Source organism: Cheilinus undulatus, linkage group 1 (assembly GCF_018320785.1).
Source record: "Cheilinus undulatus linkage group 1, ASM1832078v1, whole genome shotgun sequence".
Lineage (NCBI taxonomy): Eukaryota > Metazoa > Chordata > Actinopteri > Labriformes > Labridae > Cheilinus > Cheilinus undulatus.
In genome coordinates this window covers 45,024,913-45,051,561 of record NC_054865.1, presented here as the reverse complement: position 1 = coordinate 45,051,561, position 26,649 = coordinate 45,024,913, and the positions used below count along the sequence as shown (strand labels likewise).

The 26,649-nt window shown below is 38.1% G+C and overlaps 2 protein-coding genes across 2 annotated transcripts; one reads left to right on the top strand and one right to left on the bottom strand.

Moving 5' to 3' along the window:
- Positions 1-338: 338 nt before the first annotated feature.
- LOC121514567 (coiled-coil domain-containing protein 81-like) lies at positions 339-15,797 on the bottom strand. The gene is made up of 16 exons (XM_041794722.1): positions 15,722-15,797; positions 15,565-15,626; positions 13,981-14,134; positions 11,522-11,706; positions 11,350-11,424; positions 11,080-11,251; positions 9,049-9,163; positions 6,954-7,047; positions 6,407-6,553; positions 5,686-5,787; positions 5,024-5,193; positions 4,869-4,947; positions 3,687-3,797; positions 2,261-2,370; positions 2,016-2,141; positions 339-513 (listed from the first exon to the last, which is right to left on the bottom strand). Exons 1-16 carry the CDS (start codon positions 15,795-15,797, stop codon positions 375-377), a joined length of 1,917 nt encoding a protein of 638 aa, XP_041650656.1. The 3' UTR covers positions 339-374.
- A 645-nt stretch (positions 15,798-16,442) lies between these two features.
- Positions 16,443-26,300, top strand: LOC121513476 (interleukin-1 receptor accessory protein-like). The gene is made up of 9 exons (XM_041793266.1): positions 16,443-16,489; positions 18,571-18,820; positions 20,947-21,133; positions 21,266-21,410; positions 21,499-21,561; positions 22,531-22,654; positions 22,749-22,894; positions 25,408-25,509; positions 25,617-26,300. Exons 1-8 carry the CDS (start codon positions 16,444-16,446, stop codon positions 25,500-25,502), a joined length of 1,056 nt encoding a protein of 351 aa, XP_041649200.1. The 5' UTR covers position 16,443; the 3' UTR covers positions 25,503-25,509; positions 25,617-26,300.
- The last annotated feature ends 349 nt before the right edge of the window (positions 26,301-26,649 follow it).

Here is a 26,649-nt window from a genome sequence, read left to right as displayed (position 1 = left end):
AAGCCCAAGTCCATTTCCTGTTTTACCATTTTCCTCTAAAAGAAGAAGAGCCAGTCAACTGGTGCAACCAGCATGTTTGTTGTGTAATATAATTTAGGGACTGAGGGAAGAAGATGATCATTTTATTGACTCATTTTGTTGTGTCTTTGGTAGCATGGGATCTTGGGACACATAAATAACAAAACTACTATATTCTAGTACAAATAAAGCAAAACAAAAAGGCCATCTAAAGACTGATAAAAGAAAAAGATTATTCAGACAGTCCGTACTGCTCAATGCTCCAGTAGCCGTTAAATCCTGAAATTCAGGAGTTTGTGTCTTGTGTAGACTGTGTGGTTTTGGGGTTTACATGCTGCTGTTGTCCACGTCGTTCATCAGATCATGAACTGAGAGCCTGAGAGATAATGAGAGTCTTTCCAGATGTTGGTCTCGCCGTAGTTTGTCGTCTTCCTCTTACACTGACAGCAGCGTCTGTACTGTGACAGCTTATCTACCAGGAGCTCACCAGCAGACCTGATGAAAAAGAGACAGAGCGAAGGTTGAATGAAGTGGGCTGTGACGCATCTTTAGGTCAGACAGCAGAAAAGCACATTACATTACAATCAGATGAATGTTGAGGCAGATCTGACTGTGAAAGGATGAGGTTATTGGTTAAATTAGCAGCAGGTTGAACATTCAACTCTGAGGTCTAAAGGTATTTCATCGATTTACACATTATTTTTTAATTCACCCTTTTTAAGGTACTTTCAAAGAACACAATACCCAGGTGTTGTATATCAAAATTTTCAGGACAATCTCAGCTTATGCACACTGGGGCTCATTCAGTCCTAGAGGACTGTGTAAAGAGTTATTTTAGCCCAAATCCAAGTTCTAAAAATGTTTGAATCTCTTGTGAAAACACACCTTCACTCATGTGGTTGAATTTTTTTGGTGCTTGATTAAGTTTTACCAAAGTGTTAGCTTTGCACAAGTAGTGGGATATACTGTATGAATAAAAATAACGAGTAAGTGCAGAAAACATGTCTACAATTAAATGTTGTCATATCGTTTTATAGCGTAAATGTTGTCTGTCATTCTGTTTTCCCCCAAATGAAGCTGTGTCATCTTCATCACTGCTTCTCAGTATTTATTCCAAGGCTTCTGCAACATTTAAATCCTTATTCGATATCTTCTGCGATCAACAGGTCTTATTCTCTCCTCTCGCTCCGGTCTCTTGCCTTTACTCTCCTGCAAAACTCCGATAGGGAGGGCCTTATGGATTCCAGAGTGCCGATTGGTTGGCAAAAGAAAGATTCAACCAATTATGTATACACAAGTTGATGTACAAAGGATTCATCCAGTGATGCACAGTGAGAGGTGGCGGCATGTGCTCATTGCTCTCTTATTGACCCTGTGACTCTGGCTGTCAATCACATGGGATGGTACGTGAGGGTGGAAGTAAAAGATGAGATTGTCCCGTTCATGGAAGTGTTTAAACCACATTTCTACAACATAAAATGACAAAGTTATTAATAAAAATGTAGGGGTAATGTGCCAGCGAGTGTGCAGACCTCAAAGGGTTAACAGCAAACCTACAGTATGTGAATAGTTCATTATAGCCTTTAAAATAAAACAGTTTGACGTTCTATTAGGTGAATTTGATTTCTACAGTCTAAGATAGCTGGTTAGAATGAATCAGTGGTGTCTTTATAATGTGTAAAGCTAGAAGGAGAGTTGGAGAGTGCGGACCTCTGCCAAGACCAACAAGTCTTGCTTATTTACAAGTCAAAGAAGCAGTTTTTGATTCTTATTTAAGAATCTTTCTCTTCTCTAAATTGTATTAGGCTCAGGTAGCTTTTCTGTAATCCCAGTAACCTCAGAACTAAAGTGAGGATCATTCATTTCTTTTCGGTCAAATATGCAACACCTTTACTGCTAGTTAGACTACACTGTAACTTTTAGGTCAGTGTATGAACGTAACATCTTCTGACATGAGCAGATGTAATGAGAAGAGTGCTAATTGTTAATCCAAAAACCTCAGGAAGCGTTTCTCCTCTTCTTCTCGTTGGTGTTTGAGCTTCACACTGCGACTCCACTCGTCCTCTAAAGATTTACTGATGTCCCGCTGCTTCTCAAAGCGATTGATGCGACTCAGCGTTAACCTGGAGGAATAAAACACCAGAGAGACACACTGTGAAAGCTTTCAAATAGATAATCATTATGTCTAACGCTGCTGCTTCCTCATAGTCTTCTACAGCCTTCTTGTTCTCTCCATACTCACTCCGTTTTGTTGTGTTTGAGCATTTCTTTTTCTTTCTCCAGCTGTTCAAGGCGTTTGTGTTGGTCTTCTGTTTTCTTCTGTGTGGCGGTGTTGAAATTTACCTGAAAAACCTGCAAGGATGCAAAACACACTGCAGATTTAGATAGTAAATTTATAGTTTCAGACGAGGATATTTGTGGGCCAGAACAAACAGAACCCAACAAAGTGTACAATATGTTCTGTGACAATGCTTCCCAAACTTACATGTGCTGGGGTCCAGTTTGAAACCTGCATTTGCACGCTCACAAAGTTTGTGTTGTGTTCTTTGCTAATACTTATCTCTTTATTTGTCTTTAAAGGCACTGATGAATTCTTATTGGCTAATCAGGAAGTAAATGGCTTAGAGGAATGCTTAAAAGAGTCATGTCTGCTATTTTAAAACAATTTAAACCATGACACTGGTGCTCTATATCAGACATAAACAGTACATTCTGAAAGTATTCAGACCCCCTTCACTTTTTCAGTTTTGTTATGCTGCAGCCTGATGCTACAATAAATTAAATTCTCTTTTTCTCTCATAAATCTAACCTCAGTGGCCCATCATGACGAAGTAAAACAGAATTTCAGACTCATCTCAGCAACAGTTAAGAGAAACGGAAGGAACCTGAGCTAGATTTGAGATGTTTTTGCAAAGGGTCTGAATACTTATTTCAATGTGATATTTCAGTTTTGCCTTTTTAATACATTTGCAAAAAAAAAAAAAAAATCTGTTTTCATGTCATGTCATTACGGGGTACAGAACGCAGATTAATGAGAATAAAAAGGAATTGAAGCGATTGTAGCATCAGGCCTCAACATAACAAAATTTAAAAATATTTAATATTATAGTTAAATATTCTGGGTATATTTGTTTTAGATATGGGACTTGTTTCAAAAATAATCATGTGATAAAAATGTATTTATGGACATTTAAAATAAGATTTTAACTTCTAAATGATGTTTTTTTTTTTTTTAATGAACATGGCCTCTGCCAACCTGCAGTGTCTCCCTTGCCCACAGGGGGGCTGCAGCCCACACTTTGGAAAGCACTGCTCAATGTGTCTGTTTGCTTTACTTCAGCCGCCAGCATCGCTACCTGTCAAGTGATGTTAGTTAGTCCTCAGGAAAATATTAAAATCATTAACATCAATAATACAAAAGCAATGGTCAAGCTATACTCCTTTGTATATTGCTAAAAAATAAATCACCACCCATTCTTTTGGAATTGTCTGCCTTTTTTACTTTGTGCAATTCTAAATGCAAGACTCAATACTGAGTATTTTTGCTGGATTTTCCCCAGTTGCAAAAGCAAACACAGGGAAATTAAATAAAACATTGGAAACAGCTGCTACTGCAGGTATTCCTGGCATCTGCACAATCTTTAAATCGAAAAGTAAACACAGCCGACCTTCTGTGCCCGTTCCCGGCTCTCGGCGTTGCAGACTGCTGTCTCACAGCGGGGGATTGCTGAGCTGTCAGACTGGCACTGTGGAAGGTCCGTGCTCTTTTTATCACTCATCTTTAAGACAAAGAAAATGATTTTAGTCACCATGTTGCCACAGCATGGATCATGCAAAATCACCTCTTTTTCACATGAGACAAGGAAACAGGCGAGGCTGATAGAATGACATAAAAGTGAAATGCTGCTGAGACTGAAGGATAACATGACGTACAAAGTGGGTGTAAATAAAAAGCACATGTCAGGCATTCTCATAATTGTTCCAAGTGCATCTGAGTTCAAATAAGCAGAGCGTGTGGGGGGCCTGATAGCAAAAGCTTGGTTAAACTTTGTCACTATCTGTGACCTGGCTGTAACAAACAACTACTTACCCATGTGTTTTAGTGGTTTAAAGTTCTAGTGATGTCTACTGATTCAACCTGAAACCGTGTTAAAATAACAACCTGTCCCTCACTGTTAGGATGGGACTGGGAATCATTTACAGTCATGCAAGGTAACATCAGGTTTTCCAGACTTTTTGAAACAACTCAGCCTCTGCTGTATCAGTGAATCCTCGCTGAGCTGTTCTGTATTTGCAAAGCAGTTGAAGCATCCTCTTTTGTTTTGTGGTGCTTTTTTATGTTACTAACATCATCTCTTAAAATATTAGGCACTTTAGTGAACTAATGAATCATTCGATTGGTTGCGGTTAGAGTTTGCATCTTGTAACACTGCACTGTAACATCATAGTTGGCACAGTATAGAACTAAACTGTATAGATCCTTAATGACTGGCCCCATGGATCGACCCATTGTCGTAGGTACCCTGTCTAGCTACTTGAGTCAGGATGGGGATGATATCTGATACCAGGACTGGATCAGTGTATCCTTAGATAGGGCTCACTGCAAGTGAGTAATTTGGAGGGGGCACTGAGTGTGCTGAAGCCTGTGAGACAGAAACATGAAAACAGCTCTAAGAGTCTGTCTGGCAGCCTGCCTAGATGTGTGTCCTTGACTGGCAGGATGGGAGGTAACCTCTCTGCTGCCTTCCTTTGACCTACTGCCTTCCTCAGTCCAAGCAAAAACATAGCAAAACGTGGACATCATAATATACTAGAAATATATATCACATAAAAATGGAATTGTTTCTTGCCTGAGTGTCTAGAGCCTTCTTGTAGTTGGTGGTTCTCTCATGTTTCTGCTGCAGCTGCTGAGCCTTCTGCAAAGCTAGTCTAGAACAAACATGATCATGAAACATCCGTTATCACAACAGGTTAATGTCTGGAACAGACACAGATTTAGACTCACTCCTGGACCAGCTGAAGCTGGTCGAGATGCTCCATGAGGAGACGGTTCTGCTGGTCCTGAGCCTCATGTTGTCGTCGGCTCTCTATCTGACTCTGCAGGTCGCTCATGTAGCGATGCTGTTGGGTCCTCCTGGCAGGAGTGAGGGGCCGGGATGGGAAGATAAATGAAGTCTAAATACAGAAAGCAGCAAGAAGATAGTTAAGTTTTACATGTCATAGTTAGATGACAAATGCAATGGATAATTAATGTCATCCATTGCCAGAACAGGGATGAGGGGGAGTGGTAGTGTTACCCATTAGGGGGCAATCTTTTATGGCAGAACACAAGGCCAGTGGCAGAAAATAACTGCAGTCCATCACAAGTAAGCAGCAAAAACCAGATGATATACAGTGGCAGAAGGACAGCTTACAGTAGTAGTTCATGCTTCCCTCCACTGTTTGCATGGCAACAATAAACATGCTTGTGTTGTCATGGCGCCTCTGTTGATACTTCTGTTACAATTTTAAGAAATCAGTTTCCCTGGCTTTAAAAACTGATGGAAACATTTGAGATTACTGTAAAATATGTTCATGTTACAGTGAAAAACGAATTTTAAAAATCAGTTTGACATTTCAGTGTAAAAATTATACATATTGTACCTTTTAATGTTCAGTAATACTCACAGGGAAGTGAGGAAAGAGAGTCTTCTCCTTCTTCTGTTCATTCATTTGCAGGTTGAATGTAGCCACCTGCTTTGCATGCTGACGCTGCTCATTCAACTTTTCCTGCCATCAAACAACAAAAAACACTTTTATTTTAAATGCACTGAGAAAGAAATCCTCTGAGCATAAAGTAGCATAAAGAGAAAGCTTTTTCAGTTTGAACTGAAACAATACTGGCAAAAACAACATGCAAGAGACTTGATGTGGTTCAGTTTGGACTTTTAATGACCCACATATGTGCTGCTGAGGGAATGAAACCGTTTTCTGAGCTCTCTGACCCCAAACACTCTGGAACCACCCGGACTTTTCAGTTTTATTATCCTGGGTATTTTCATTGTACAGGATTTTATTGCAGCCTTTAATTGACCTGAAATATTAGTTTGAGTTTTATTTCACTCCTGCTGTTGGGTGTGTGGGACAAAGTGTTTCATTTTCAGTCTGTTTCACAAACCTTTTTAACTATTAACCATGCAAAAATCCCCACTGCTCTGAAATTTCACTCATGATATACAACAAGGAGAGAGAGAGGCAGGCTGAGAAGGAGTTCATTGCATTTAAAGAGATTCACAACAAAACCAAAAGGGTCAAAATGGGGCATGATATGTCACCTTTAAAAGCTATCCAAAACGAAATACTTAACATAATAGACTCATTTAACTCATTACATCCCACTTTCACACACCTGCTCTTCCTTCATGAACTGTTTGTCTCTATGTTGTTCTTGAAGCAGTAAGAGTTTCTCCTGGGCTTTCTCCTCGGCCTCCTGCTGCCTCCTCAGGTACACAGGAACATTTCTCTTGGCCCGCTGCATACAAACGTAACACAGCTCCTGTAATGGTCAGAGGAAATGTAAATGTAATAATAAATAATTGATAGAAAATGCATTTTTGTCAGACAGACATCTGAACTTCCCACAAAAAAAATGAAGATCATTTATTTCAGGCTCTTCATTCCAAATAATAAGCAGTTTAGCCCTCCATCCTTTCATTTCTCCAGCCACCTCCCCTTCCTAATAGATAGGCTGACACTACAAGGACATCCCATGGAAGATATAACTCACTGAAAAATCACTAAAACCTCTAAATTTAACTTTCACAGCTCCAGCAGAAGAGTGACTCCACCCTAAACCCCATCTTGACTTTCAAAGACAACAATTAAAGTCAGTATAAATCTATAATAACACACACAAAGTAAAAAGATTCACAAGTATACTGTATCTACTCACTCACCTGTCCAGCCCGGGTGTGGCCAGAGCAGCTGAGAGTCACATGAGGTTCCTCCGGTACAAGAGAGACCTCTGGTGGTGAGATGGAGGTGGTAGGCCTTGGGACAGGAGACAGAGTCTTGACTGTATACCTCATATGACAAAGAGAGTCTATTTTATCTTGGACATCGAAGTCAAACAGACTCTAATCCATAAGATTTCATTGTGCATGAGAGATATTTACAGTATGGCATGGATAGTTTTAACACTTTCTGTCTAGTACTGTTTTTCTCTCTTAAGATTATGTGTTTGAGCTTTTATGTCTCTATTTGAGAGACAGGACAGTGGATAGTGTTGGAAACTGGGGGATAAAATATGAGAAAAGAGCCAGAGGCCGGGCTCAGACCTGGACTACCTGCATTAAGGACAACAGCCTCTGTACTTGGGGTGCACGGATGTTAACACTGGTGCCACTGCCTAATCCTTTCAAAGTCTTTTTTTGTGACATTACAGTAGCTCTGTTGAACTAGAAAAGATTAAATTAACAAAAAATAACTTTTTTCAAATGGAGGAATGCACAGTTGTGCAGTGGTTAACACTGCCTCCTCACAGCAAAAAGGGTCCTGGTTCAAATCCCTGCTGGACTGCGACCTTTCTGCGTGGAGTTCGCATGTCCTCCCCGTGCATGCTTGGGTTCTCTGTGGTAGTTATGCCCTGTTCCTGCAACTGGTCCACACCCCTGCTTAAAAATGTAGCAGTGCATTTTAAAGCACCCTGCTCTACGATTGTCATCCTAACTTATGTCAAAATATCAACAAACTGCAGACATGGCTCCAAATTTGCAAATTTTATTCATTAAAGTAATTAGAGGCTAATACCATGATGCAAATTTATATCAAGTGCAGTATCTTCGGTGTTTATTGAGTACAAGTATTTATAGGCATCTCTAACTACAGCTGTACAACAGCTAAAGACACTGTGACAAGTGTTGAAGAGGCTATTTCACGTGTATAAGGACCTTGTATTTTTGACTTGAGAAAGAAAGGTTTCAGAATCACAGGTGTAGATAATTGGTGATTCAAATAGAATAAATGAAGTTTTTATAATCAATACACTTCACTTGTTTGATCAGATAAATAAATCAGATAATACTCTTACTTAATTCTTTAGTTATAGTCACTATCTGTGCTCATTTTTGCAGGACATCTCCTTTCTTAATTTTAATTTTTTGATACTCTTCATGCTACATCTCTTTAAATGCATTTAATGTTCCTTATGAAATGTTCTTCATTATGTTAAGCACCCCCTAGATCCCTGCCTTGACCTGAGTGACCTGTAGGTAACCTAGGCCTCTTGGGCAGGGTTTACTAGCTGCTAGTGAACGCCCTTCCTGTAGACACACGATCTGCTGTCTCTGTTAACACTTTAGAAAACACCTGAACACTCAAATTTGAACTAGCCTCACCTTTTGCTCTCTAGGTTTTGTAATTCAGAAAGTACATGACTGTCAAGTAGAAGGATCATAAATCTCAGGGCCCCTAATTTTGTTACAACACCACCAGAAGCAGCTGAAGCCTCCTCTGCATAATGTACAGAGATTATTAATGGCCTTATTGTACATCAGGTTTTAATTATGTATTTAAAGTAAAATCTGCAATGGACAACTAATGGAACTAAGCCAATGGCTATCATATTTACACTATCCTGTCCTGCACTTGTTTTTTCATCAATATTCACTTTCCCATTTAGATCAACATTACTATTATAAGGAAGAACACTGAGGATTGGTTTGTTGGGTTGAAACAACTAGGACCATCTTCCCTTCTGCCCCTCTCTCCATTATAGAATTTGTTTCCTGAGTATTTTTCCATAGCTGTTTACCTAGATTACTGGTGTCTATGTGTGTGGCTGAAGTGCAGGTAGATGATGACAGAAGAAGAATCTGTCCCACAGGTGGTCGTGCATCATTGATGGAGCAGGACGCTGCCTCGGGGCAGTGACAATACGAGCCCCCTGCTGAGCTCTCAGCTCTCATCTACCTGCAATCAGCAGCTCTGTGCCCTGCAATCTGAGCCTCTCCTAAGAGAGTGTGTGCTCCTTTGTGTCTTTGAGTGTAGTACTTGTTTGCAGCCTCTGTTGGGGGTTTTGGATTCGGTTCTTCAGATGGGGTGACAGCTTTCAACTTGGCGGGCTGTAGTGGCTGATAGGATTTAGGTTCTCTCTGTTGGGGAACTTCTGTAGAGACACAATATACTGTCCGTCATTCTGCTGTATTTCTTTGCTGTAGTTATAACACCCTGTTAAGTCTTTGTTTGTTTTTCATAAAGAGGGGTTTCAACATCAGTTTAATAGTTAAATAACAGATCAGAGTTTGCCCAATAGGGGACTTCGTCTGCCTCCTAAAAAACTTTTTGAAGCAGCATTTATGTGTACTACCTGTAGATGCCATCGTTAACTTGACTGAACACAACAAATAAACACTGGCTAGTGTTATCTGCCAGATGCTACAGTTGAAATCATTTCTATAATCAATAATCTACACTCAGTACCCCATTGTGACAAAGTCAAATCAGAATTTTTGAAATTTTTGCAAATTTATTTTAAAAAACTGAAATCTCACACTGACATAAGTATTCAGACCCTTTGCAACAATACTGGAAATTTAACTCAGGTTCTCTTGTTTTCCCAATCTTTACTGAGATGTTTCTACACCTTGACTGGAGTCCACCTGTGTCAAATGAAATTGATTGGACAGGAACTGCCTTCAGAGCTCAGAGACAGGATTGTTGCAAGGCACAGATCTGAGGAAGGCTATAATAAAAACTCTGCTGCACTGATGTTACCAAGAGTGCAGTGGTCCCTATAACCCTCAAATGGAAGTTTAGCACAACCAAGACTCTGCCAGGACTCTTCCAAGAGCTTGTCACCCAGCCAAACTGAGCATTCTGGGAAGAAGGGCCTTACCAAGAACCCGATGGTCACACTGACTGAGCCCCAGAGATCCTCTGTGGAGATGGGACAAAGTTCCAGAAGGACAAGCATCACTGATCTGGGCTTAATGGCAGAGTGGTTAGACAAAAGCCTCTCTTCAGTGCAGAACACTTGAAAGCCTACTTGCAGGTGCAAAAAAGCTCCATGTAAGAGCAAAGGCTTCCATCTCGCTACTCCGCTATTAAGCCTATGTAGGTGGAGGGCTGCAGTGATGTTTGCCCTTCTGGGACTTAGTCACCTCTCTCACTGAGGCCCTTGTCCTTGAATACTCAGCTTGGCCGGTTGGCCAGCTCACTGAAGAGTCCTGGTTGTGCCAAACTTCTTTAAATTGAGAATTATGGAGGCCACTGTGCTCTAAGGAACCTTGAGTGCAGCAGAACCTCTTTTTGCGGCCTTCCCCAGATCTGTGCCTTGAAACAGTCCTGCCTCTGAGGTCTGTAGGCAGTTCCTTTGACCTCATGACCCCTGTTATACATTGTCAGATGTGAGGCCTTCTATAGAGAGGTGTGTGCCTTTCCAAATTGTGTCCGATCAATTTAATTGACCACAGGTGAACTCCAGTCATGGTGTAGAAACATCTTACGTTCCCCAAAACCCCAAATGGGATAAGCGGTGTAGAAAATGGAGAAATATAATGTGCCAAATAGAAAATAGTTCAGCATTAAACTCTCCCTAAAAGTAGAAACTTTAATTTGTATGACCGTGTTTGAAAAATAGGGCATAATGTGTTAATGAGTGAGTTTAAAACAGGAATTATGTAGATCTTGCTCTCTGTGGATAAACCAGGCAAGCTTCTTCCTCCCCCTCATATTTGAACTAAGCCAAGTTAATCAACCCTCAGCTGAACTTCCCATTTAATAGACTTCCAAACAATAATTCAAATAAGGCTTATTTTCTCTACTGTCAATTAAACAGCTAAAGTAATTAGTAAATTTTGAGAGTTAACATCAGATGAGAATCAACATCATTTCTGCTATATTATGATTGGTACAGCCTCTGCAGAGACTGCAGTGCCAGTTCAGCCAAACAGAGAGGAACAAAAGTCTTTTGCCTTGCATAAGCGTTTGAAAGGACTTGGATTGGATTCAACATTTAATTTAGCCTCATTAAAGTGCTATCAAACGCCAAATTGTCAGCCTTGTGAAGAAAAGCTCTTTCACCTCCTGCATTCCTCTGGTCTGGGGCTGGTGACGAGCACCGAGGATCTTTGTCACTGGCTCTGTTGTCTGGTGGAGGAGAGCAGACACTTGGCAGGGTGATGGGGTTGGCAGGCCGTGGCTTGTGAAGCCTGGACGGTCCACTAGACAGTAAAGACACGCTGCTCCCAGGTCTCTGCAGGGGCAAAGTACCAATTATCTGTATGAAAGCACTTACTGTGCACTCATTATTTACTGTGAGATGCAAACACACATTAACATGTTCAGACTCACTTTAGTAAAGGCTAACAGCAGCCTTCCAGTCCCATCCATGGAGTTAATAAAATCTCTGTTGAACTTCATCTGCACCTTTAAATGACATCAGTGACACTAGATTAATATTAAACCACTGGCCTACCTAGACCATAACAATAAACAAGAGTCATAGAACGAGCAGGAGAGCCACCTTGCTGTTCTTAAAGGACAAAACTCCAATCCCCTGTAAGGTGAGGAAGATATTTTGTTCAGTGGCCAAAGCTTTGTAGAGCAGCAGAAGAGTTTCTCTGACACAGCCCTCCACCACGTCTCGACTGAAGGGAGTCTCCTGTGACACTGCTGCAAAATTTAGCTGCACCACAGGTATGTGTGTTGCTGCAATGGACACAGACACAAAAGTACCGTTATTGTTCTTTCAACTGTTTTCATGAGTGATTGTCCTGTAGGCAGCAGTGGAAAATAACTCATTACATTTACTCAAATGACTGTAATCAAGTAACTGCATTGTGCACCAATAATTGCACTGTTACTTTTGTGTATTCTGGGGGAAGTCATTCAAAATTAACACTTACAGTTAAAATGAGGAGTTTGTAGCTTTCTGTCAGCACCATGAAATTGGCCGGTAAAGTGACTGCACATGACAGTCAGCAGCACAGAGCAAGAGAATGATTCTATATCCCAAAACAGCTGCTGGATTTTAATATGCATGTGTGCATTTCTCTAAATAACCTGGTTGGAGATCCATACCCTCATGCTGCTTTTGCCAATAAGGAATCATCATATTTTACTTTACAACCCCTTAATATCTACTCAGTACCATAGAAATAACCTTCAAATGAAATAAGGTTTACTTGTACTTCAGTAGATTTATTGGTCAGTTCTTTACTTCTGCTTGCGTATATTTTAACCAAAATAGTTAACTGTACTTTTATTTGAGTAAAACAGTCTTGTACCGCTGCTAGTAGGCTGTAGCTTCTTTTTTTCTTATTTGTACATAAAGCCTAGGAACATTTGGCTTCAAATTTTAATATTTTGTTACACTGAAAAGAAACATGTACTACATAACCTGACCTGTTTGAGTATTGTTGATTCAGATGAAAATAAAATATCTATCATTTTCTTTAAGTTTAACTCAGAGCAAAGATTCTAAATTTCTAGAACAAAAGTAAAGGAGCGAATACCAAAACCTTACACTATTACCTTGAATTATCAAGTAAAACTACAGATACTCTGGTAAAAAATTATTGAAGTAAAAATACTGGCCTGTAAATTTACTCAATTAAAAGGAACAAGTAATTTCATTTATAGTTTACTTTAAGCCACTGAGGGATTTTATCGTAAAATATGATAAGAGACTACATCTCCAGCTAGGTTGTTCAGGTAAAGTACCACCTCTATAGTGAAGTAAAACACACAGCATGATTTACAGTGTTAACTAATACAAAGTTAAACTTAGCACTTTAAAAGTGTCTATATCGACCCACGCTACTCATGGTTAAACTACACCTTTGAAAGTCTGAAATATTTCACAATTTGACAGAGCTGGAGTACCATCTTACAATAGCAATGCACACTAATGAATAATACTATGGGTCTTTAAGGAGCAGGCAGGAACTCTGACTCACTGGATAACTTCTGCCATGGTGCAAATGTGTCTCACATAAAAAACAAAAATCCATCAGAAACATGAGAAAAGGAATTCTAGCGAGGATCCCTGTATAATAGGCAGCATCCAAACACAATTAAACACTCTGCCCAAGGGCATGATTTGAGATGGCGATGGCCGAGGCTCAGCTCACCTGATGCTTTACAGTGTTGAACTCACACTGGTAGATCAACACTGCCAAATAACTCCAACACTGAGGACCATTTTACTCAGACTTGAGTTAAAATAACTCTTTGGGAGTTAAAATCAACTCAGAAATGTTCAACCCTAAGATATATTAACACTCCAGTTTGTGATGTGTACAGGTGTTGTTTTGGGATGTGATGCGGAACCATTTTCTAACTTTGTGCTACTATGTAGTCAGCAGAGGTTAAGAAAGTACAAGAGTATTTTGCTCAAGTAAAAGCACAGTTACTCTGGTTAAGTAGGAGTAAAAGTACTCATTTCAAATTGTACATCATAAAGTACAAGTACCACCAAAAAACACTACTCAATTACAGTAATTTGAGTAAATGTAAAATTGCTTTCCACCCCTGATTACTTCTCAGAATATTATACCACTATCACACTGCAACAGCTCAAATCTTAGTGTATCTGTCGAATGTCTAGTCAAAAATACCTCCATACACTTATTAGAAGCTCCAATTATCTGTGAAGTCCAAATAAACAATCTTAAAAATAAAAGCAAACCCCACATTGCTTTTAAGAAGTAAAACAGTCCAATAAATCTACAAATAAGGCAAGACATTTTTATTTGCTTGGCGCCTATAAAGGATAATGGCTAATTTAGACATATATCAGCAGATGTCACATTTAAAGATATTTAAAAAGTAAACCCCCTTTCCCAGTGAATGTGGCATATATTAAGCATACTATCAAGCAAACTTCTGGCTCCAGTTCAGACAAATTCACTTGCCAAGATTTGTGTTTTTGCAGTGCAGAACATATATTTACTTTGTTTTTATGAATAAAAATGTGCTCACCTGCAGCCAGTGGCCTGCCCTGCTTTAAACCCAGGGACTGGATTAGTTTGCCTGCAAGGATGAAGATGGGTCTTTGGATCATTGTGAACCTGTTTCCGATGTCCAACTTCTGCTGAGAGAAGGTGAAGGTGCCAAGTCCTGCCAGCTGAACCCCCTGTTAGAATCGATCAATTTATGAGTTTCAGATAGATAGATAGATAGATAGATAGATAGATAGATAGATAGATAGATAGATAGATAGTCTGGCTGTTTAGTCGGGTTGCTGCAAAGAGTTGGCTGCCAGGGGAGGACACATTCACGCCCTAAATAGGCTGTGAGGAAGGACTACCCTCACAGAAACACACACATACATTCTGAGTTAAAATAAATACAGGCACAAAACCACACACACACACAAACAAAACACAAAATTAAAAAAACTCTTAACCTAGGCCCTAAACGTCTACATGCATATTAAAATAATGAGTATCAATATTTGTGTTTTTTAAATCACTGATTCTCACCCTGGGCTGGCCCCGAAGATTTTAACTCTCTCTGGCCTGAGATTTTCAAAATTAGATTTGCACATACAGCATTAACCTAAATAGTTACAGCACGCTGATGGGACAGTGTATACAAAGGGCTTATGGTAAGAATTGTGTGGGTCTCTCCTGATGGGATTTTATTGGTGAAAACAGTTGATGTTTTTAATGTTTGACAAAAAATGATGTGGGTCCTGGGGGGGCTTGGCTTTAAAATATTAAATAGTGCCTATAAAAATATTCACACCCTTGGATGTTTTTCACTTTTATTGATTTTATAACTCAATCATGGTCAATATAATTTGGCTTTTTGACAAAAAAAAAAAAAAGAAAGAAATACAGTGGTGACAGCATCATATTGTGGGGATGCTTCTCGGCAGCCAGCCCTGTAAGGCTTGCAGAGGTAGAGGTTGAAATGAATAAAATATAGGAAAATCCTGGAGGACAATCTTATTCAGTCTGCAAGAGGATTACAGATTGGGAAAAGATTTATATTCCAGCAAGACAATAACCTGAGGCATACAGCGAAGGCTACACTGAAATGGTTTGAAGACAACAAGGTGAACTTGTTGGAGTGACCTCCATCCAACTGAGAAATTGTGTCTGGACTTGAAAAGGGCTGTTCACGCCTGATCCCTGTGCAACCTGACAGAGATTGAGCAGTTTTGCAAAGAAGAAAGGAATACAGTTTCAGTGTATAGATATGCAAGTCCAGTTGAGACATCTTGCGGAGCTGTAATTGCAGCCAAAGGTGCGTCTAAATACTGGCTTAAAGGAGGTGAATGTTCTACAGTCACTTATTTTAAATAACGTATTTTCATTTGATTGATATTACTTTGTAGAAATCTGTTTTCACTTTAAAGATGGTTTTTGGATTTTTTTTTGTGCAAAAAGCCTAACTAGATTGATCATGATTGATTAAAAAACAGTAAAAGGGTAAAACATCCAAAGTGGTTAAAACTTTTTAGGCACTGAAAATAGGCCATCATGCTATATGGCTATAATGTAAAGTCAATAGCGTCCCTGTCATGTTCATGCCAGATAGACAGAATGACAGACTAACCTTCTGTAAGGTCATCTGACGTTCAATATAAGCGGACACATCAGCCCAGATACCGTTGATATCTACAACAAACATTAAGAATTGTCAGATGGCAGCATAGAGAAAATGAAATGACAGACATGCGCAGTTAAGCCTACTCGTTAAAAAGTTTGCCGACCGTTTTCAGACAGCTTAGAGAGAGTAGGTGAAGTCCGTCTGTCCGCCTCTGACACCAGCCTCAGTATGTCCGTCATTTCTCTTAAACCGTCCGGGAAAACTCCACAAGATGAAGCTTGGAACTATTTATTTAAAGTCATAGTTCCTCTTCTTGCTCTCCCTCTTGGCTCTAACAGCCAGGCATCAAGACAAGCGTTTGACAGCCGCGGTTGCCCCTAGCAATGCACCCCCCGCAGTGCACGCGCCAATCCGGGTACTACGTCTCAATGCTACAACAATTTGAAGAGCTCAGATTTCAGCTCCAAGAGGTAAAGCCTTAACATGTTTTCTCTGATTTTTAAAGGTTTAGCGAAGTAAACGGAAACTTCTGCTTATTCTTTGGCTGTGTGAAAGAAAGAAAAGGCAAAAATGGCACTGTAGATTTAGTTAGTGTTTATGCAACTATAGACACACTTTGCTGTGTTTGTCTTGGCTGTTAAAGCTGACGTTCTGGGAATTCTCATGTAGTATTTACCTTACGTTTCCTATATCCTCTTTCACTTTTGGTTGACGGAAACCGCAGAAAGCTACGGCCAGGCTGCAGTGCTTTAGAACAGCTGATCAATATGACTCAGATTGTTTACAAGCTGACTCACACGTTTGAGTGACTCAGCCTAAATTGCTAGTATAAAGAGACATGTGGACAAGTCAAGGCGAACATCCTTGTTGTGAGGTATCACTATGATGACTGGCACAGTACCTCTGCTTCTCCTCTCTGCTCTGGTGACAGGTAAGAGAACCACCACTTTACTACAATATGTCAAAAACTGTTGACAAAGGAATTATCATCACTGCCCATCTATGTTATACCTACATACCATGTTCTTAATTCAAAAAGAGGGATAATCATCACCTTGGTTTCCAACCTGGGGTCCAGGAACCCCTTAGGGGGCGCCTGAGATTTCAGGGGGGTGTGAGGCTCTGTCTGATCTGAGGTTAAAATTGGATTTGTAATTATTAACTAATTAAGATGAAATACAAAAACAATCCATTTGTGTTTAGGACAATTTTGTTTGGATTTTCATTGAAGAAAAAAATTGAATTGATGTGAATTTGACCATAATGCATCACTTTTTTTGTGTTGGTCCTGGGGAGGATCTTAGAAGGATTAGGGTTTCTGGAAAATATTATCATAATATTGAGAAAAGACAAAAAATTCTAAAAAAAAAAAAAAATACAGAATTCTGAGATTGAAGTTAGAATTCTGACTTTTTCCTCAGTATTGAAAAGGAATTTTCATCTCAAATTTTTTCAGTGGCCCTCAAATTATTTAAGTTACATGTGTAATAATTTGTTTTTAATGATACAAGATAGAAGCAGATACAATCATGCATTTATCCACCTTAATCCTTCATTCAGTATTACAAATTTTTGATGATGTTTTTTTAATTACTCAGACACAGAAAGCTAAAATGAGCCAAAATTTCCCCAAATAAAAAAATGCAGCAAAATTCCTTCCAGTCCCCATTATTCATCTCTTGACTCATTGGTTTTTTTCCTGTAATCCATTTTAAGACAGCTTAAGCAGTACAGTACATTTTAACGCAGTGGTTCCCAAAGTGGGGTTCAGGACCCCCCAAGGGTTGCGAGACACAAAGACAGGGGTTGCGGGATGCCTTCCATAAAACAACAAACATTTTAAATCAATTTAAAATGGTTTATTTTTTCATCTTTTGTAAAAATAGAACGAGTTAATTTAAGAATAAAACTATAGGTATTTGGTAAGATTTCTACTGAAATGAAAGTTTTTTTTTTTCAAATCCTTAAAATATAAATAAAGGCATGTACTACAGCATAAATAAATAGAAGTAATGTTTTGTTGCTCTTATAAGAGCATTTATTATTCAGGTTAAAAATAAAATATGGTTATCCCAGGTGAACTTTAGAATGCACCATGACTTTGCTGACCTCCATGGGCCCCTATGCTGGTCCCCAGAAAGCTCTCCCTTTTATCCCCCCTTATGGGCAGCCTTGTCTGGCCAGGTTAGCACTTGGATGGAAAACCAGCTGGGACTACCAGGTGCTGTAAGCATACCGGGTTTACTACACTCAACCCTGAAGCTTAACAGTTCTGACTCATTTTCATCCATTCTAGTGTAGTTAAAGATTCTTTTACCTTGTACCTCTTATACCTCTATTTATTAACATACAAATTTCCATGCAGATTCTTTTGACCTTTAATTTTTGAGTTTGGCTCCCTCCAAAATGGGCTCTGTAGATGTTTAAGTCTTGATTTCATGTATAAAGGATTTTTTTTCCAGCAGCAGTAGCTATGACAGTTTTATTTTTAACAGTAGTCGTGTAGCAGGAGATGTTACAGCTTCCTTATCCATCATCATCCATCTGACGTGTGACATACTGACTGTCTTTGTGATTCTTTTCCTAAAACCAAAACGGGGTTTATAAGTCATCAACAAAGTCATATGACATGAAAACATCAATGTTCATTGTTATAAAGGTACATCTGCGTTTAAAGTGTGTTTCAACCTTTTAAACAGCCCACAAGCCTGTCATTTCCTGTGAAATGTGACCACCAACATGAAGTAAGCATTTATCAGCAGCTCTAGCACTTCCACAAACATTGACCAGATTTGCTTACATGGAAATTGGAAGACTGAATGGGATTTTTTTTTAAGGTCACTAAGTTTCACAATATTTCTGTCACTGTTAAGGTATTGGTTTACAAGAAGTAGCATTTACCTTTGTGATCAAAGGGCATGGTAATAGCGCTGATTCATTTCATGTTTGCTATCTAATCTTTGTTACTGTTTGAAAAGACAGATTAACTAAACTCGTGACTTTTTTTCACAGGCGTGCTTTCATGGAGACCAAAAGAGGTATATATCAAGGCTGGAGAGATGGTGGCACTGTGGTGCCCCCATTATAAAGGGTTTGATGACACCAATCTGATCTGGACCAATCACACAGACCAGGAGACTGGTCTAAGCAGCAGTATGTCATCAGCTGAGCAGAGAAAGATGGGAGTGCTGCTTCATGAGAGAACTCTTGTGATTCTCAGCGCTAACATAAACCATCAGGGGAATTACTCATGCTCTTACGGGTAATGTATACAATCCAAACTGATAAACGGCATTCCTCTTTTCCCCAGGCAAGCCGATGTCCAACATGATATAGTTAAACTACAGCAGACTTCTGTGAACCGTCACCCATAATCTTGAACCAAAATACTCACCATATATAATATTCATTTATTGTTGCCTGTTTCTAAATGTACAGCCTCTTTTCTTACAATTGTATGAGCCTTTATTTCACCACATTCGTGTAATCAGCCATCCCGTTGAACTTAACTGTCAGGACAGGGAGCTTCTTATGCACCAGAATAAAGATGATTTTCTAAATTAACAAAAAAAAATTAATAAGAATACAATTTTTACTACATGAACAAAGAAATTCTCCTATAACAAAAGTTATTTTTTACCATTAGCAAATAAAATCTTCAAAAATAAAGCTATTTTCTCAATTAACAAGAAATTCTGTAATAAGAAAGCTAGTTTTCTACATTTACAAAGAATGTTTTTTTCAATAACAAAACTACTGTTTTCCATTAACAAATAGATTATTCCATTAACAAAGTTAGTTTTCTCCACAAACCAAACAAAACTTCAATAAGAAAACCAGTTTTCTGCCTTTCAAAGCGATTTTTCTAATAACATAAACTATCCTCCATTTACAAAGAAATTATTTAATGAGCGGGCTAGTTTTTTTTCCATAAACAAAGTTTAATAATAATAATAATAATAATAATAATACATTTTATTTGTGGGCGCCTTTCTGACACTCAAGGTCACTTTACAGACAACAATAGAGCAAAACAATAAGACAATAGTGAAAATTTTTTTGCTTTTTTCACACCAACAAAGCTGCTTTCCCCTTAAAGAAATTCTGTGATTAAAAGCTAGTTAATTTTTTTTAATCTCAAAGCTACTTTTCTCCATAAACAATGATGCTCTAATAAGAATTCTAGTTTTCTACAATTACAAAGCATTTCTTGAATTACTAAGCTCGTTTTTGATATCAACAAAGAATTTTATAAATAACAAAGCAACTTTCCTCTATTAACAAATAAATTCTTTAATAAAAAAGCTAGTTTTCAGTCATTTAGAAAGTAATTTTTCAGCAGTAAAGCTGATATTAGGCTTAATACCAAATGAATAACTCAACAAGAGAGCTAGTTTTCTCCATTTGATAAGCAGTTTTTAAAATAACATCTTGTTTATTCATTAATCAAAAACCAAGCTAATTTTCTCCTGTTAGCAAAGCTATTTGTCTAAAGAAAAAATCCAGTTTCCCCCCAACAGGGCATTTATTTAAAATATCAAAGCCAGTTTTCTACAAATTAAACAATCAGTTTTTTTTAGATGAAATAATACTTCATCTGTAATCACAGCATTTTTTTCAAATAACAATGCTAGTGTCTTCTTTTAATATGAGAGCTAGTTGATTCAAAACAACAAAGTCATTTTTCTCCATCGTACAAGCTTTTTTTTAAGTAATAAATCAAGTGTGGTACAAGCAATGAAGTTTTTTTTTTCAAATAGCAAATCTTTTTTCAAATAAGGAAGTTGTTTCCCAATAAAAAAGCAAATTTTCTAAATATTATGAAGCCTGATTTCTCTTGGTATGAGAGAACACATCTGTCTGTTGAGGAAAACCAACAGCCAATTTTGGAGTCAATGATAAAACACTATTTGTCTTCAGTAATCACAGAAATTTAGATTTTTTTTTAATCACTCCAATAGTAGTTGAGGATGAATAAAGCACAGTCTGCTGCTGTATAATAGTAGTAGACATTTTGAGAATAAGCAGGTTGCAACAGTTGTCAGGTGCCTTGATGTTGTTAACCAGAGATAATATATATTATATAAAAGGTTAAAACTCAGACCATTTTCTGCTAAATTTACTGTTCAGTGGTGGGAAAGTCAACAATACCCCTGGCCAAGGACAACAAGGGGTCTCACTCTCCATTTGCTTTGTTTCATTTTTCCCGGGCATGGGAGATAAGGCTGACTCTATTTATACCCAGCCAGAGACTCCCAGAAATCAAAAGTTCACTGTGGTTTAGTGAAAGCAAAGATTAACAAAGCTCAGTCATAACTAAAGAATTTGCTATTTTAATGTAAAATCCTAATGATTAATTGTCCTTTCATCTTTTTGTTGACATGGCAGGAATGTCAGTCGTCAGTTCTGGTTCAGACTGACTGTTTACACAACACAGAGCAGAGAGTATGAAGAGAAGGCCACATACTCTAAAACATGCTACACTCAAGAGTCCTGCACGTTGAATTGTCCTGATGTTGGTCTCCCTGCTGTAAATACACCAAATATGACCAGGAGCGGCCTCTCTTGGCACAAGGTATTTACAGATTTTTTATGAGGTCAGTTAAATTTGGCCATCAAGCATAATCTGTTTTATCAAATGTTGAGTCCTAAACACACTTTCATTGACTGAATGCTCAATAATTGAACTTCATTTTTCATCTTGTAGAAAGGAGAGTCACGGCAAAAGGTTGATTACTTCAATAGTGTGGAGGAGAATGACCAAGGTGTCTACATCTGTACCAGATCTTACTCGTACAATCAGCATACATACAAAATGACCTTTGCAGTGGCCCTTGATGTCCATCCAAGAAGTAAGTTTTCGCCTTCAGATTTATGTCTCTTCAAAGATGGAGATTTGTTATCTTCAAATTTAACATATTTGCTCTTCTTTTTGCACAGTAATATCTGGAAAAACAGAGATACTCTCACCACACCACAATGAAGTATTTCATGTAGATTTAGGTAGGTTTCTTTGTTATTTCTATTAAACATGCACTCAGCTATAGATATGATAATGAGATATAGCTATCCAGTGCCTATAAAAATTATTCAATCCCTCAGATGTTTTAGCCTTTTATTGTTTTTATGAATTAATCATGGTCAATTTAATTTAACTTAAAAAAATGAAATAATGTCAGTCTCCCATGTACCTTCTGGTGAACTCTAGTCAAGATTTAATATGATTTTTCAGGGCAACAGTTGTTGTATGCAGAGGCTCTCCCATCTTAGTTGAAGTTTGTAACTCCTTCAGAGTAGTCATAGGAGTCTTGGTGGCCTCTCTCACTAGACTCCTTCTCTCACAGTCACTCAGTTCGTGAGGATGACCTGATCTAGGCAGATTTACACATGTGGCATATTCCCTCCATTTCTTGATGATGGGTTGAACTGAACTCTGAGGAAGTTCAGTGCCTGGGAATTTTTTGTGATCCCATCCCCTGACTCATACTTCTCAGTAACTTTTTCTCTGAGTTGCTTTAAATGTGTTCTTTTGTCTTTATGATATAATGGTCGCCAGGAATACTGATTAACCAGTGACTGGACTTTCCAGACACAGGTGTCGTTACACTACAGTCAGTTGAGACACATTCACTGCATTCAGGGGATCCCCATTTCACTAATAATGAGACTACTAGCACCAGTTGGCTGGACCTCTGATGAATTAGGTCAGTCACTTTAAAAGGGGGTGAATATTAATGCAGTGAAGTATTTGACCTTAAATGTTTTTGTTTAATTGAAATTACTTCATAGAAGTCTGTTTTTACGTTGACATTAAAGTGGGTTTAATTGATTTATTTGTCAAGAAAGCCTAAATATACTGACCATGACTGATTTATAAAATCAAAAAAGGGTAAAACATCCAAGGGAATGAAAACTTAATAGGCACTGTACTAGGACATAAATGATCAAATCTGTGTATGCTCTGTGTTCCAGGCTTGACAGTGGTGATTGAATGCAAAGCTGTGATATATTCAGATTTTGATGAGGTGTTTTGGTTAAGTGGAACTTCCTTTGTGGAAAGGAATGACAACCTACCAGTTTTCTATAATTCTACACGGTAAACACTTGACACTGTCCCAGCTCTGATAAACAAGTTTGAAAATGTGAATGTTCACCATATCTCTAGCTAACATTTTACTCTTGATTTTCAGAGAAAATGCTGCTGAGGAAATGAAGGTGACGGCCTCCTTGATTTTCAAAAAAGTGTCAAAGGAGGATATAAAGAGAAAGTACACCTGTAAACTAGAGTCTGATGATCAGCCGTCAAGCTTTGCCACCATCACTTTGGCTCAAAAAGGTAGACAGCATTGAGGACAGCTTTGGCTTTGGCTTTGATTTATTATAATAATCATAGGTTCACTAGAGCTAGTATAGCTTCAATCAAATCAAATTGTGGACTAATTTATTTAGCAACTTGATATGAAGCAACAGGCATCGATGACAGGATTGTAATCTGCTCTGATATATTAATGTGTTTTTTCACGGGCAAGGGCCACACTTTCAATGGGATACTAATTTAAAATATATATGTATATATATATATATTAGGGCTACAATCCACAGTTAGGACACTAATTGTTTAGAAATACGATTAATTGCATGCATTATTTTTGTTTTTAACAAACATGGTTAAGCCACTGCACCATCTTCCTGCAGCCACAGTGATGAAAAACATGTCCACCACTGCACCCGAATGTCTCATTTTACTTTTAAAAACTCACAAACGGCTCAGTGGACAAGTCAAAAATCACCTGAACCTCATGTTATCAAACATTTACCTTTTTACCGTTTACATATTTACTTTTTAGTACGCAGTTCCTTTTTCTGTGGTTAAGTGTGTGTTAAAATCTTAAATATATTCTGTAAGACCAAACAGTTGAAGGTTGTTAAAAATTTAAGTTGTGTTCACTTAAATACGAAATAGCTATTTCAGTTCTATTTGTCTGAGTTGACTGACCACATTTTTTGTTTCCGGAAACAGTACTCAGTTATTCTAAATGTTTTTTTTTCTTATTGTTTCCAGAATGTCTTTGGGCATTAGACACTTTTGCACCATGAGTGAAGTTATTGACTCAGAGAAGTCACGTCTGTTGGGAAAACTGTAATATGCAGTGTATGGTATACTCAACATAACAGAGGAAGATTTCCTGGTTCAGTGTGCACTTCAAGATTAGAGTATGTGATATAGATAAGGGAACATTGCGGTGGATGGGACTATGCAGCTTTACGAAAAAGGATTTACACAGAATTTTAAAGTGTAGGAAAGTTTCCACAGTGCAGTTTAACTTACGTAAGTCAAGTCAACCCAACATAAATGTATGAGTAATGATTACTCAAAAAAATCTATTTCTGCTACTTAAAAATGTTGATGTAATCAGTTTCAACCAAAATTTTGTGCAGTTATAATTTACTTGGTTTAAAGCATACCTATTAAAGCCGGTCTGTATCAAAACTGGAAGTCGGTTACTCTTAGATTAAGACGAAAAATCAAAAATGACACAAAAAAAGTTTTGGATGCAAAATAGTGGAATTTTAGGATGTGACAATAAGGGTGTGAGTTATCTGGATTAACTACAGAAATCCTGAGATTACTGTGATTTTAAAAAAAGAATCTTTTGAAAGGGAATTGGAGTGTTGTTCTCCATTTGTGAGGATCTCATGAAAACCATAAAAAGTGACTCTTTATCGCAGCTTAAGGATTCTGCACATCATGGCATAGATACTGTAAGTCGAGATCTAAAATCAAACAAACAAACAAAAAAAAAACCCTGGAGGCTATATGGATTCATGTCAACTAAAGGCTTCTGTACATCAAACTCTTTTGCCCCATTATTTATTTGCAGTTACAAAGTGGCAACCCAGTGAAAACAGCTTTGTGACACATTTTTGGTTCCCAATCCAGCAGTTTAGTACCGCTGGTTTAAAGGACAAATTATTAAACAACGAGACAAGAAAAAACAAAGATGCTTGACAAGTGAAGCCCTGGAAGGACATGCATGCATACATTTTATTTAAAGGAAATTAACGCATTATCATGGGAAAACGTCTTTCTTATCCCAAAATAACAAGAAGATAAGGAGGAGGTCTTAAGAGAATGTATATGTTATAAAGGTAGAAGGAACCAAATAAAATATATAGGTGTATGTCGTCTTAGGGCCTCCATACATCATAGACTAGTTGTTGCATTGCAGGCATGAATTTGCCCCCCACTGTTAGCAGCTCTTAGAACCACTTTTGGGTCCTGACCCGTCAGATGACAAGCACTGTTTTAAGAAAATGTATTTTGACCGATGTCCCAACCAATTTGCGCTCTGTTTATTTCATGCCACGACACAGTTTAGCCAAAGTTTGATCAATTCATTAATTACCAGACTAAATAGAAACCAGAGCAGCTCTGACATCAAACTCTCTGCTCCATATGCCCAGCTTACATAGATTTCCCATACTGTCTGCTTCTTTACCTAAACCATAATATTTTGTGTTAAGTTGCCCTTTGTGTCCCTGCAGCTTCTCCTTTGTCTGTCACTCTGGTGCTCAGCATTGGGGGCATCATGATGATGATAGTTTTACTAACAGCAGTTCTTTGTGTGAAGTTCAAAGTGGACATTGCCCTTTTCCTACAGGGCTTTCTTTGTTGCTCTCACAGTGTCTCAGGTGGGACTCAAGCTTCAGCTTTTTTATTAAACTGTTATTTACAGGTACACATATTTTTCCCAAAAGTTGCATGACTAAAGTTGCCAGCCATGCCATTTTTCTACCTGCATCAGTTTGTCACAGCAGAGACATAAAGCTGTTTGTGTTTTGTTTTAGATGGAAAAAGCCATGATGTCTCTCTGACGAACTACAAGAGCGTCACAGACGCAGGACCAAATGAGGTGGACAGAGAAAGGCAGGAGAATGTATGAATGAAAGGTATGCTACTGGCGTATTATCAGGAAAACTTTTTTCAATAAATATGCAAAAAAATATCAAAATCAAATTCACCTTAATAAAGAGATGCATCATTTTGTTTCTTACAGCTGTACCAGAGGCAGTGTCGGACTGTATCAAACACAGCTGAACAGTGATTCTGTTTCTCACTGCTTTAGCTCCTGGTCTAGAATCTGCTCTGCTGAAAGACATTCATGCATTTGTTCTGGAGCAAAAGACTCGCTTAGTTTTCATCAAAACAAGGTCAAAAGAAGGTCCGGCTCAGTAGCAGAGACTTTACAGCTTCTCAGTGACTCTCTGTTCTCTGTCACCTGCAAAGGAAAATGCCCCATGATATCCTCCTCCTCCTTCTGGAAGCAGCTACGCTATCACCTTCAAGCTCCACAGCATGAACCAAAAACAAGGCTTTTACCTGAGACAGCTTCTCCTCTGTTAATGAATGTACCCTATCAGAGCTTTTCAGTATTAGAAATAGGAGTCTCTCACTGTAACTTAAGATACTCTCCAAGATCAGAATAGAACAGATCATCTGTATTTAACTAAAAACTATTTAACACTATATTAATGTTTTTATTGTAGCTTTTATGATTTTATTGTAAAGAATTGAAATTAAGCTAAGTTAGTCCTTGAAGACTGTCATACTCACTGGTACTATTTACTCTATACTCCTGATTCTTTCAGATCCTTCTTCTTCAAACCTAATGATAAGATATTCTAAGCTTTTGTGTATTTGTGAATCCTGCTGCCCATTATTCCTACTCTGCAGACATTGTGACTACCTACTTTGTATTAAGCTATTATAGAAAAATGCACTTTTTTTGTAACTGCTGCTACATCACTACTGTTAAATTTGCTTTGACTATTGTAGTTGATAATCAACAATATTGAATAAATGCTGTGATTTATTATCATTCATTCTGGTGGATGTTATATTTTTACTTGGTTAAAAGTACATCTGAGTCTAAACATTAGTGAACACTGGCTTTGTCTGCATCAGGGTGCTGGGTACATATCAGCCAGTGATTGGTCAATTCCCACAGAGAAGCAATAAGAGGTGCCAAGATGAGTTTCAGGGTGGGTTTTAGTTTTAGTCTACTGTTAAATTTGCTTTGACTATTGTAG